Here is a 14,231-nt window from a genome sequence, read left to right as displayed (position 1 = left end):
TGGAACAACCAAACCAAAAAACAAAACAAACTAAGTTGCTATCGGGCCCTAAACAGAAACTATGAATTGGCTAAATATCTTTATACTGTAAAAGACGTAAAACAGAGACAGATCCTGACCAAATACAGGATCAGTGACCACAGTCTGGCCATTGAAAAAGGCAGACATAAGAAAACCTGGTTACCAGAAGAGTCCAGAGTGTGTGGCCACTGTACTACAGGTGAGGTAGAGACAGAGATGCACTTTCTACTACACTGCCAATGGTACAGACATACCAGACAGCATTTCTTTGATAAATTTGAATCCCTTGTACCATCATTCACCACACTGTCTGATAATGAAAAGCTAAAAGTGCTCTTAGGGGAGGGACACACAGCCCCCCTATCTGGACGATTTCTAAAAGAGTGCCATGAAATCAGGGAAAACCTGAATGTAATGTGACCAGCCTTGAAATCCTATTTGTAATATGTGTTGTCCATCTCAATGTAGCTATTTACTTAGGTTGTTTTTGTTTCGATTTGTTGTTTTCTGCTCTTGACACTTTGTTGTTACCACATGTTCCGGACGATACAGACTGTTGTTCCTTATGTTGTGTTTGAATATTGTTGTTGATGTATGGTTGTCTGTTATTGTGCGTCTTGCTTTGGCAATACGGTTGAAATGACTGTCATGCTAATAAAGCTGAATTGAATTGAATTGAATTGAGAGAGAGAGAGAGAGAGAGAGAGAGAGAGAGAGAGAGAGAGAGAGAGAGAGAGAGAGAGAGAGAGAGAGAGAGAGAGAGAGAGAGAGAGAGAGAGAGATAGATAGATAGATAGACTCTATCTATCTAGACTATTGATCCCGCAAGGGAAATTGTTTTGTTACAGCAGCATCAGTATAGCAATAGATTTATAGCAAACAATGATCAGAGCACAGCATCAGTATAGCAAAAAAAGATTTAAAATATAAAAACTTAAAGCAAAATGTTAGTAACACGTAGGCAGCAAGGATTTCAAGGAAAAAAACAAAACCTTTGTGTACAACAAGAAGTCTTCCTCTGTAGGCACCATGTAATGAGGCATGCTGGGAGCCCGAAGCAATTGGAGATATTCATTCGATCATGTGAAACAATACTCCACTGGAAGACTTCCTGGAAACGGTTTAGTTTTGTCAGTGTTTAAAGTTCAATTTTCAAAATGGCTCTATGGAAAGTTTTATAACTATTTGTGTTTTTATAAGGCTTGGGAGGGAGGATTGTAGGCTATTTTAGAAAATTAGCAGTTATTATGTTTTTTCTTTTTACAAGGGGAGCCGTTTACATCTGAATATAGGCAACACTTGGGATTCTACTAATGAAGCATGGCATTAAATGCCAAGCTGAAGGTCGATCCTTCAGAAAATAAACTGCGATATTTCTGGAACAGTAAAAAAATATTAACAAAAATAATCCTGCATGTGGTCTAGAGATTATTCTGTAATCAAAACTACTGCCCGCAATCGCGTCCGCACAGTAGTGCCTGTCTATCACAGCACGCTTTCGCCGACAACACTCCAACATTTCTCATCAGTTGAAAGAAGCGTGAGACGCATTTCACGTTCAAAATCAACATGAAAGACCAATTCTGACTGCTCTATTCTTGGAGATGCCAGTGGGAGAGACCATATGCTGTAAAACCACAGAATTTAACTGTCTCTCAAAACGGCCTGGTTGCTTTGAAACAGGCGGGTGACGAGATGTTTCTACCCCGCTTCAGGCCTGGTTAAATACCACATTCATGAAGTTCTCAAACTGAATAGAACTATACACCACGGTCATACACTAATTAAGTAGTAAGTAAGTAAGTAAGACTTTATTTATATAGCACTTTTCATACAAGAATTGCAGCTCAAAGTGCGGTAACTCGGAGCTGACTTTTTCGCCAGCTCTTCGTGGGTGGTGGTAGGTTGGTGGGTAATGCTATAGCATTTGATTAGGCTATGACGCTGATTGAGGTTAGACAGACATGCTGTGCTCGGTTAAATGTGAATGCCCACGAATGGCACTGACACCTGCAGTCAGCGAAAAAAAAAACTCTTTTGAAAAGGTGATTTTCCATAACTCTTGAAAGGGCCGTGGCAATGCGGAGACGGAGAAAAATAGCACCGGTACGTTTCCGTGAGGAGGTGAAAGCTGTTCTCATGAGATGGCATAACGAGCTGCGGCTGCGAACGGAGCCGCGATATCCGCCCATTAAACAGAAACCCGGGGTTCGGCCGGCGTCGTTAAAAGGCAGCTGCACGGGTCATGGCTGACACGAGCGCTGGCTTCTGATAGCAGCTAAAGCTAATTGTGAAAAGGCTCATTATATCTGATAAAGAAGAACATAAATCATACGGAAGGGTTGACCCGCGGTCGGCCTCAGACGTTTGGCAGGGGACGTCTCACCGGAGCCTACTCCCAATACCTAGATCTCATTACGTTAGCTCCTTGACAATGCGCCAACCGCATTTTTGATAGTGCGCATTGTGAGTCCAGCTTTACATTACCACCCCTGATGCGCGAGGCTGTATGAAAGGAACACGAGACCACGGTGATACCAGATCTTGAAATTGTTGGTGGATATAAACCCACCTCGCACGGAGGGCCAGGAAGACCTCGGTTGTGTGTTCAAGATCTCAGTCTTTGACCTGGAAGAGTCAGAGCTCTGTGATTGTCCGCATGTGGTTTGCCATAGTTCACTCATTCATCATTCAGCTCCCCTGTTTGAAACTTTCCTAGTGTTTTTTTTCCCCTATTCAGTGGCTGCACAGATCATCAACGATAGTACCACTGACTGTGAGAAAACAGCGAAATGAAGAGAGCCAGAGATAGAGTGAGAGCAAAAGAGACACACATACAGACACACACACCCACCCACACACATATTCACACACACACAGAACAGTGATGAATAGTCCTTTCCCATATATGAAACGTTGCTTTTTTCCCCAGAGTTTTGCTTATGAACCGTTGCCCATCTCCAGGCTATGGTCCATTGGAGGCAGCTTTGGCCTAGTCCAAACCCAGGGAAAGATATTAACAGGCTCATTTACAACATATTTGGTGCGAGGAAGCCCAACTGGCTCCGAGAATCACACTTGGCTCATTGAAATACATATTGGATTATTTACTAATGTTCTATTTCCTGAGTAGCTACAAATACTGTATTTCCTGGTAAGTTTCAGGGTTTTCATTCATGAATGCAAGTTCTTTATTAGCGAACCTTGGAATGTGAATACGAGACACACACTTTACTGGTTTTGAGATAGTTTACAACATAATAAATATAGCAGAAAACTAAACATACATTTTACTTATCCCTGTTAGTCATCATTCTTATTGGACAACCGAAAGCTTTTTCAATTGTGATGAGTGGGGGAGAGGGGAGTTTACTGTGAGGAATATTACTGTAAGGATGTACAAGACCTTTGACCTAGTCACAGTCACTAACTACCACACCACTGGCAGCAGGCTACCAACCTCTTCACACACGGACACACTCACACACACGCACACACACTTCCTCACTCTACTCCTCTCCCAAATGGGACATTTCCAGCGTTGCTCCAGAACTCTGACATCCACTGTTATTCTTACACATGCCTAATTTCTGCCCGACACATTTGAAGCCAAAACAAATATTCACTTTCGCTCGCCTCTGTGAGTTTAGATTATCCACTGGCTCTTTGACAGCCAGTGGAAAAAGTGATTGTGGACAGGAAGCACACTGTATGTGTTCAGTAGACCCAGCTGAGTTCTATTATGTGGCTGTAGACATGTTGAGATGACCTGTACCACAGAGGAAAGACCCTAACCCTAACCCAGAATGTACCAGTATCATATTTTTCAAGAATTCAGAACATTCAGAGCTGACAGAAACTTCTCTTCGCCTCTTTTAGATTCTCTTCCTCCCTCTCACATCTGATTGGCTCTTTCCATCCTGTCCCTGAGTCTCCCAGCATGCACGGCGGGTGAGTGGCAGCGAGCAGACTAATGGAGCGTATTAGTTCATCCATCATCCCATGTAGCATCTGTGTGCTAGCCTGGCCATGACTCCCCAGCAGTCTCCTGGCAGGACAAGAGCTCTCACAGTAACTTTGGCTGTCTCCCCCATACTATTGGACTATTTAGCATAACAGAACATTTAGTACGTCTTCATACCACACCATTTTTTATGCCAATACCCATGTTGCCATACTTATAAGTATTAAAAAGTACGAAAGATTTAATGTCTCAGTGCTTTTTAATGCTTTTCCAGCTGTTTCGACCTCCAACCTCTCGTGGAAGAGGCATCGACTGCAGAGACCACGCTGCAATAGCGGACTAACGCAAACCTCTGCCCCGGTTCAAGACCCGGCCCCAGTTGTGTGCACTCTGCATGCAACAGCTCGTACTGTGTAAGAGCAGCTGCAGTAGAAAATAGTAAAAAAGTAAAAGTATGTGATTCGAGACGCAACCTCTGCCTCCTCCACTCTGACTTTGTGACCAGGTGTCACCAAACTGTAAAGCTGTGCTAATTAAGGGAGCAGTAAAAGCCTGGGCCCTAATTAACAGAGGAACAGCCTTATAAAAGACAGGAATGTCAAACACTGGGAGCTCACTTGCATTCCTCACCACAAAGGAAGGAATGCAAGACTTATGGAAAGGAAACGTATGTGTGTGTGTGTGTGTTTGTGCGTGTGAGTGACTGTAGTTTATTTTGCTTGAAAACATCCAGCACCACAAAGTCACAGCAATTTGTATTCTAATTACACTCTGACACACACTAACAAAAACCCATGACCTCAACTTACCGAACTCACCCACATATCAGTGTACTGCAGAGCCACACACACACACACACACACACACACACACACACACACACACACACACACACACACACACACACACACACACACACACACACAGACCACTCTCTGTCCCAGTTACCCCTGTATCACCCCTGCAGAGGCGCAGACGGGGGCTGTGGAGGCAGTTTCCTCACTGCTGCTGTGCTGTTGTCCTGTCTGTGAGTGGGCTCCCGGGAGCTGGCTGGGGCCCCTGGGGGCCCCTGGCTGGCGGGAACACCTGCTGCTCTAGCCTGGAGGACTCGGCTATCCCACGTGCCCTGGCTTGCTTGCGTAAAAGCATGGTGCTGTTGGGGTGGCGTAATTGAGAGTTTACTGTACTGTGATTCCTCAAGGCTTGTGGATGTTATGAAGGGGCAGTTGAAGGTTGTGTCACCGAAAAATATCAATGTTAACATCCACCCCTGGAACATCCAACCTCCCCCATACCCATTTCACTTGTGTAATGACTTACTGTCCCACCAAATCATAATAAAGTGACCTATGTAACTACAATGTTGTCCCTACACAATCAGACACGTGTCGGAAATATAGATTTGTCAATCCAACTAGGCCACAGTCAATCTAGGAGCTGCAGGGCTGTGTTCTCTGTTTTCCCTGGAACAGCCTCTCTCTCTCTCTCTCTCTCTCTCTCTCTCTCTCTCTCTCTCTCTCTCTCTTCTCACTCTCTCTCCCTCTCTGTACCTCTCCCTCTTTCTCTCCTCTCTCTTTCTCTGAAATCCCATTAAGCTTGGGGCGATCTCCGCCAGAGAGAGAGAGAGAGAATGAGGGATGAATAGAACATACTCAACCCCTCTCAATCTTATTAATAGAGTTATGAGTAGAGTTGCAGATGGACTATATAAAACTGAATAGGGCTTCGTTTCAGTAATAGGGCCTAAAATTGGCCAGCGAGCCTTTGTGAGGTCTATTATGTGAAGGCCAGTATTACATCCCTGGCTAGCGACGGCCAGGAGGCTGTGTGGGATGGGTCTAGCTCAGTGGTGGAGCATTTGACTGTGGATCAAGAGGTCTCAGGTTCGAACTCCCCCTTCGGATAAAAGCGTCCGCAAAATGAACACAATATTACGTGTCATTAAAGTTTCCTGTCAGTTGGCCATGAAGGCTCAAAGGTCGGCTCTTCAAAAGATGAGATGGTTGGCATGGTAATGTTCCTCCGCTCCTCCTCGTCCTCCTTCGCTTGTCTGCTGGAGTCATCAGACATCAAAGAGGGCCGAGTTCAGAGGAAGCTGTGAGGATTAAAGTGCTGTAGATGTTATGAGTCATAATTACACAGCTTTTTGAGGTCTAGGCATTGGGAAGATTTTAAGACAACTGAGATGTTAAGGACTAAAAAACGGATTAGGAATTAGAGAATGTTAAATGTCAGTTTGTCTATTAAATATTCTGGATGTCACTGTTGCCCATTTCACCATTTCAGGTTATATGAAGCCTACAATATACTACCAGCTACAACAATACATGGTTAGATCTAGTATCTTATCTTCTCTTTCACACATGTGCAGACTCTCTCTCTCTTTCTCCCTCCCTCTCTCTCTCCCTCCCTCTCTCCCTCTTTGTCCCTCTCTCCCTCTCTCCCTCTCTCTCTCTCTCTCTCTCTCTCTCTCTCTCTCTCTCTCTCTCTCTCTCTCCCTCTTTCTCCCTCTCTCTCTCCCTCTCTCTCTCTCTCCCTCCCTCACCTCTCCCCCCCCCCCCCCCCCCTCACCCTCTCTCTCTCTCTCTCTCTCTCTCTCTCTCTCTCTCTCTCTGTGTCATAGTGCCCCACAGTCATCCCCTTGACCTAACATCAGGCAGCCAGACTTTGTGTGGCAGACAGTTGTCAAGGTGACACGTTTTCTCATGACTGAGTCCCCGAACGCGCCGTCCTTCTGTGTCCAGCGGAGACATCTGCTGAGGACGCCTGGCCGCAGACGGAGAGAGGGACGGGAACCAGCTCCCGGGGCTCATCTGGAAAACCACCAGCCTCCCTCCCCCAGCCTTCCTCTCTCCCTTCCTCCCCCATCCCAAGTTTCTCCCTCCTTCTGTCCCTCCTCGGAGGCCCCTCGCTCCCCTGCCATCGTCCCTGTGTCCCCTGTCTCTCTCTCTCTCTCTCTCTCTCTCTCTGAGTCTCTGTGGTGTTCCGTGTTCATACGGCGAATGTAATCCAGGCTTACGCAGATCATACAGAATGAAGCTCACTGTCTGGGGATGCGGGACACACACGGCTCTTTATTAATCACCCGAGCTGGGGCTCGTTGTCTGAAGCTGATCCCTGCGACAGCAAAGCAAAAATCTCTCTGACTAAGCCTGTTAAAGAGAACAAGAGTCCGCGTTTAAGCACCTTTAATCACCTTGTGATGAGACAGGGGAGTACATGATCTCTCTACCTGCTGGCTGGCTTTCAGGAGTTTGGTACAGTATGCTTTGGTACAGTATGGATTATGACCTCAGCTATGCTGAATAACGCATTCATTTTGTGACGAGTTTATCCGAAACCACAAATGGGTGGGGATTTGAACCTCCGACCTTTTGTTCTACCATTGAGCTACACCCATACCCCGCTCCACCCACTCCAGTAGACCCCCTACGTTGGGCCTTCAGAGAGGAGTCTGTTAGAGAACATACTGTATGTCCATTTCCAGTTGAGAGAAGGCTAATTCATGGCTACTCTAAAAGTGAATGACAATCTGTCTTCCAGTTAACATTCCAGAGGACTGCGGTGTCTGAGAATAGCAGTGAGTGTTTGTCTGTGTGTGTGTGTTTGTGTGTGTGTGTTTGGGTTTGTGTGTGTGTGTGTGTGTTTGTGTGTGTGTCCGTGTGTGTATGTGTCTACACAGAGCCTGGGGGTAGGTTTATGTGTCGCTGTCTAAGAAGACAAGACAAGGTCACAGAAAGCCTGGCTGTTCTCAAACTGCTTTTTCTTCACAACGACACAACTCCTGTGTCTGTCTACGGCATCTCTGCTGGGTCTGAGTTAAACCCAGGATGCTGTCTTGCCCTCGCAGCTGTAAATCTGTCTGCTCATGACCTTTCACTGGGCGATGGGTTGCCATGGTAGGTTGTGGACTTCTGGATAGGAGAAGATACGTCCCTGCTTGAATGCAGCTTTGAATAAAAGCGTCCGCCACATGACTGATAATGCAGCGTGATGTAAATGTTTATGAAAAGGTGTCAATGTCTCAAACTGTTGTGCTAGACTCACATAGAGAGGATGAGAGGGGGAGAGAGAGAGAGAGAGGCAGAAAGATAAGAGAAGGAGATTGGGCGAGACAGAGGAATCGAGAGCGGAAGATAAGGAGAAAGGCTCAAGAGACGAGATGGAGAGGGGGATGGATGGACAGAGGGAGGAATAGATTGGGAGATGGGTAGAGAGAGAGGGATGGAGAGAGAGGGAGGGATAGAGAGGGAGGGAGAGACGAGAGAGGAGGGCGTCTTCTTGGCAGAGAGCCTGAGAGCTAACGCTACCTCAGAGGATTGCATGTTGCAACAGAACAGATAGAAGCTGTTTAGTCTCTGTGGTCTTTTCAATTTGTGAATTAACTTGAGCTCGCAGAGACAGCTGTGCACTCGCCTTCCTGTAGTAGGACAGTTTGATTATCATGTCTGAATAATAGACAGCACAATGCAGTGGCTCTGCCTGTTGACAGTTGCCATACCGCCTTCATCAAATGATGTGGTGAACAAAAAAGGAGGGGTCTTTTTTTGTTGACAGCCAATTGATTTCACAAAGCGAACCAGGGATTAATTTGCATAACAAATAGCGAAAGGAGTATTCCACAGACACAGCAATTACAACAATGACAAATAACTTTTATTAAATCATTTTTTTTTTTTGTTTTGTTAGTCATAGCTGCTCCAACACATGTATTTACAAACAATGGCCTCTGTGTGACATAGATTTCAGAACATTGCGGTGAAGAGAGTTGGACCAGTACAAAAAGATTTTTTAGGCGGGTTGGTGAGGGTGGACAGGGGCACGTGTGTCTAGGGGTGAGGGGGAGAAGAACAAGGGGTACAGGGGTGAGAGGTACCAGGAGAGGGGGTACAGGGGTGAGAGGTACCAGAAGAGGGGGTACAGGGGTGAGAGGTACCAGGAGAGGGGGTACAGGGGTGAGAGGTACCAGGAGAGGGGGTACAGGGGTGAGAGGTACCAGGAGAGGGGGTACAGGGGTGAGAGGTACCAAGAGAGGGGGTACAGGGGTGAGAGGTACCAGGAGAGGGGGTACAGGGGTGAGAGGTACCAGGAGAGGGGGTACAGGGGTGAGGGGTACCAGGAAAGGGGGTACAGGGGTGAGAGGTACCAGGAGAGGGGGTACAGGGGTGAGGGGTACCAGAAGAGGGGGTACAGGGGTGAGGGGTACCAGGAGAGGGGGTACAAGGAGAGGGGGTACAGGGGTGAGGGGTACCAGAAGAGGGGGTACAGGGGTGAGAGGTACCAGGAAAGGGGGTACAGGGGTGAGGGGTACCAGGAGAGGGGGTACAGGGGTGAGAGGTACCAGGAGAGGGGGTACAGGGGTGAGAGGTACCAGGAGAGGGGGTACAGGGGTGAGAGGTACCAGGAGAGGGGGTACAGGGGTGAGAGGTACCAGGAGAGGGGGTACAGGGGTGAGGGGTACCAGGAGAGGGGGTACAGGGGTGAGAGGTACCAGGAAAGGGGGTACAGGGGTGAGGGGTACCAGGAGAGGGGGTACAGGGGTGAGAGGTACCAGGAGAGGGGGTACAGGGGTGAGAGGTACCAGGAGAGGGGGTACAGGGGTGAGAGGTACCAGGAGAGGGGGTACAGGGGTGAGAGGTACCAGGAGAGGGGGTACAGGGGTGAGGGGTACCAGGAGAGGGGGTACAGGGGTGAGGGGTACCAGGAGAGGGGGTACAAGGAGAGGGGGTACAGGGGTGAGAGGTACCAGGAGAGGGGGTACAGGGGTGAGGGGTACCAGGAGAGGGGGTACAAGGAGAGGGGGTACAGGGGTGAGAGGTACCAGGAGAGGGGGTACAGGGGTGAGGGGTACCAGGAGAGGGGGTACAAGGAGAGGGGGTACAGGGGTGAGAGGTACCAGGAGAGGGGGTACAGGGGTGAGGGGTACCAGGAGAGGGGGTACAGGGGTGAGAGGTACCAGGAGAGGGGGTACAGGGGTGAGGGGTACAATGACAGGGGCACAGTGGTGTCAGGTTCAAGCTATACGGTACTATGGTCCAAACCCAGTAAAAAAAAAAAACTTAGCTCAACAACAGATATTCCATTCTGCTTCTCCATCTTACTCATCCCTTCAATGTTTAAATGGAACATGGGACTCAAATCTGCCCAATTCCTACAAGCACACTGTGAAAACCAACAACACTGAACAAGATTTACAAAAAGTAGGCGCTGGATCTGCCGGATCCAACCGACGCCACAGCACATACATGGTGTGTAGAACTACTGTCGTTCTCAGACTCTCAAACCGTGAAAGATCTGAAGGACCCACAGGGACGAAACCCAACTAAGACGTCAAACATTAGGCACCTATAGGACGTTTAGGATGCAGACACTGCGTAGCTTGGCAGAAACAGGGGGCAGGATGCAGAGCGGTGGGCAGTCTGGGGCAGGGGTGAGTATGGTTATAGAGCACTTCCAATGTAGGACACTTCTCCTCAACACACACAAGTGTTGGTGTGCGACGTACGGGGGGGGGGGGTGAGGGGCGGGATTTGAACCTGCGACCTCTTGATCAGCAGTAAAAAAGTGTGGGAAGCTGACACGACTACTGCACATACGGTGATCTCTGAGTTCAACACTGCCACGTCGATCGTGTTCCTCTTACAAAATACATAAAAAATGAAGCCGTTTTTTGATATCAAACAACAAATCTTTTCCTCCTGTTAAGAGTGTTAACAACGTGTCTTGGTTAACTCCGAACGCTCTCCCTGGAGTCGTGTAAAACCCTAACACTGTACATGATAGACTACGGCTGGATACACGGTATCCATGAAACAACACGTGTGTGTTATCCCGGTGTTGACTGGATGCAGTGAAGGACGTCCATGACCGTGAATTTCCGGACACCAAATTGAAAACCACAGATCCCAGAATGCAAAGCGTTTGGTGAAAATACCTTCCTGTGCACTTCTTTGCTGAGAGGTTGTGTTAGCTTGTGTATCTCTTGAGTGAGGGAAATATTGACCGTCTTCCTGTGTTTGAGAGCCCCATTACTATTGATCTCACCTGGGTCTCTCTGCCCTGTGTTGCTCAGTCAGACCCACTGGTGGTAGAGTTACCCCTGCGGTGAACAAGACACCTCTCTCTCTCTCTCTGCTGATCTTACCCTGGGGCTGAAAAGGACACCAGGAAGACTCTCTCTTCCTCTCCTTCCACCCCTCCCTCTTCTCTCTTCCTCAAACTCTTTTTCTCCGTCTCCTTTTCTCTCTCTCTCTCTCTCTCTCTCTCTCTCTCTCTCTCTCTCTCCCCCTCTCTCTCTCTCTCTGTCCATACCTCCACTTCTCTCGTTCCCTCTCTCTCTTCCTCCTTCCCCCTCTCCCCCTCCCTCCTCCTTCTCACTGGTGGTCGATCTTTCATTCCAGAAATATCCAGCATGCGTCTCTCAGTAGGTGGTCTGAATTGACTCCACTGCTGACAACATCAAAGAGCTTGTCTAAATCAAGCCTGGCCCAGCTGCCCCAGGGGCCCTTCTGTCCCCAGCGCAGCCACAACCTCTCAGCCAAGTTGGGACGACCCATAACCAACATTGGGATAAGCTATAACCAATGTTGGTGCAACTGTTATCTAATGTTGGATAGGGTTAGGGTCTTTTACCAACGTTGGGACAACTTCTCAGGAATGTTGGGACAACCTTTAGCCAATGTTGGGACAATCTTTTACTAATGTTTGGACAATATTTAACCAGTGTTGGGACAACTCTTAACCAATGTTAGGACAACTTCACAGAGACATGGAGATAATCTTGCCCGAACAATATTTTACCAATGTTGGGAAAAACGTTAACCAATGTTAGATTATTGGCTAAAGCCAATGTTGGGACCTGTGGGTTGGTCCTCACTGCATCCTGACCAGCCAAGGACACACTGTGCTGCTTGTAGGAGGGGAACCTCCCCATTCAAAATGACTAGGATCAAAATCAAACGGCTTTAATTCATGTTAATAATGATGTCATCCCTGAAATTCGTCTGGAATTTGTCTTTATGTACATAATTGTAGTTTTGTAAAGGTTATGTCAGTGAGTAATAGCAAAAGTAACAATAGTGACTGGTAAAATGGGCTAATAGTGTGTGTTATCATCAAACACAGTTAAAAACACACATAGTTAAAGTATGCTACACTCCTACATCCTGGTAACAAATCTGACTCACTCCTCTGTGTGTCTCTGCTAGACGCAACAATCCATTCAATTTGGAGTCCAAACTCAATTGTTACATGAGCACAGTGGAATATAAACCAAGTGTTCCAGAGAAGAAGAGAGACTTCTGGTTTCGAGTGTTTCTGATGTGGTTCTGCCGCGGTCACAACGACTGGACCTCCGCAAACACCACAGAAGAAGAAGAGAGACTTAAAACAATAAATAGGAAAATACATTTGCCAAAATATCATCACACCCACGCTGCTCCCAAATATACAACCGTATTGGCTGCTACACTTGAATTATGTGATTCAATAAAAAAAAAAAATACATTAATCGATTGCTAATCCCCTAACAGGACAGAAAGTAATGTAACATGAGTGCTTTTATTTGATGTCTTTGTTGTTTATCTCAGAGAGAGCGTCTTTCACTGTCTCTGAGTCATCGAATTGAACCGCATCACCTGAGAGGAACTTCTAATGGACTCTTCAAAGGCAGGAGAACAACCGGAGCAGACCTCTCCACGGCAACGCACACGAGCAAGAACCGTGGCTCCTTTTCCTACTGGCTAGTGTGTCCGCCACCTTGAGCCTGGTTCCCTTTGTGATTGGCTGGTCGTGTCAGTCTTAAGGTTTGCTTGAAATTCCCCCAACAGTCCTCTGATGTAAGACTTTGTGGTGTTCACGACCACGCCAGGTCTGTCAGGAGCGTGTGGGAAACAGGCTCTTTTCCCTGTTTGACTGATTTACCTTACAGACATGGATCAACGAGTGTGAGGGGGTGCTTGTTTATACATTGAGTGTACAGAACTGTATACTATGGGAGGGGAAACAACTTGTCAGATTCAAAAGGGTGTTCTATCCTTCACAACTAAGTCCACAGGACAGCATCGATCACAGAAGCTGGCATCTAGCTCTCTCCTTCACGCTTGGAGAGAGAGATTGTCTGTTAAAAAGTGCTCCTTTTTGGGGGAGGGGTGGTTGGGGGGGACACGTTGTATGTTGGGTTGGGGAGCGGGGGCGCGGGGGAGGGGGGGGCTGTGGTCCAATCAGGACAGTCCGTGGTGAAGTCCAATTGGGGGCGCTATAAAGACAAGATGGCCGCCAGCGTGAGCAGGGCGGAGCTGAGCAGGAGGGCGGGGCCCCGGACTCGCCCCGCAGCGTTGACGTCGCCTCGGGACGGCTCGGCGGACTCGTGACTGGTGTCATCTGGAGGGAGAGAGAGAGGGAGGGAGAGGGAGGGAAGAGAGGATAAGAAGCATGCAGAGCTTGTGGTCCTTGTTCACATGCTGGTACTGTGGCCCTGTCATCACATCCGCTTCCCCTGTGACTGAGGCCCCATTCTCCTACTACAATGGACAAATCTGAGCCTCCAGGATAATCTTAGATCATGTTTTACACACACACACACAGAACCAGACACACACACACACACAGAACCAGACACACACACACACACAGAACCAGACACACAGCGTCAGGCACACACACACACCCAGTCAGCCACATACACAATCGCCAAAACACACACATAAACACACAGAGCACGCGTGCACACACACACACGTACACACACACACACACAGTACGTCAGTACTACAGTACGTCTTCATAAAATACCAACCTCTGGGTTCCAGGGAATTGTCAACTCTGTCGTTGACGTCAAACACCCGGTCATGAACACTCACAGTTTTCACACAATTGTCTGCAACAAAAGAAAAAAGCAAAGCACATTTTTTAGATTCAAATTCTGTTTCTGCTTTTTGTCTAGACGTTGCTGTGCAGGCTGGCTGGTGGGCTTGTACAGAAAGGCAGGTTGTTCAGACAGACGTGGACTCACTGGCTGGCCTGACAAACACTTTCAGTCGGAGGCAGCTGCGTCTCCCGTTGTCTGCGATGGTGGAAGCTGTGGAGACATGGAAGACAGGAAGGTTAGGAGGTGAAATTGGGTCTGTATGTCGGTTCCAAGGTATTTAGGGTCAGACAGACAATCAGTCAGACAGACAGTCAGACAGTCAGACAGACAGTCAGACAGACAGAGAGGTCGATAGACCCACATCTGCTACGTCAACTT

At 47.7% G+C, this 14,231-nt stretch overlaps 2 protein-coding genes across 4 annotated transcripts in view; one reads left to right on the top strand and one right to left on the bottom strand.

Annotated features, from left to right (window-relative positions):
* The window catches only part of LOC134033479 (complement component C6-like), a 130,308-nt gene that overhangs the window by 82,972 nt on the left and 33,105 nt on the right, over nucleotides 1-14,231 (top strand). The gene's annotated exons all lie outside the window — the stretch shown is intronic.
* Nucleotides 9,837-14,231, bottom strand: part of efna5a (ephrin-A5a) — a 29,749-nt gene continuing 25,354 nt past the window's right edge. For 2 of the 3 annotated variants that reach the window (XM_062477673.1, XM_062477672.1), the window contains exons 4-6: nucleotides 13,998-14,063; nucleotides 13,782-13,862; nucleotides 9,837-13,366 (exon numbers count right to left, since the gene is read on the bottom strand). In XM_062477673.1, the coding sequence (XP_062333657.1) occupies nucleotides 13,242-13,366; nucleotides 13,782-13,862; nucleotides 13,998-14,063 (272 nt within the window). In that variant the 3' untranslated portion in view covers nucleotides 9,837-13,241. The remainder of the gene's footprint in view (nucleotides 13,367-13,781; nucleotides 13,863-13,997; nucleotides 14,064-14,231) is intronic. The other variant, XR_009932130.1, reaches the window with a different exon arrangement.

This window comes from Osmerus eperlanus, chromosome 14 (assembly GCF_963692335.1).
Source record: "Osmerus eperlanus chromosome 14, fOsmEpe2.1, whole genome shotgun sequence".
In the NCBI taxonomy this organism is placed as follows: Eukaryota; Metazoa; Chordata; class Actinopteri; order Osmeriformes; family Osmeridae; genus Osmerus; species Osmerus eperlanus.
This window is presented reverse-complemented; position numbering and strand designations above follow the sequence as displayed.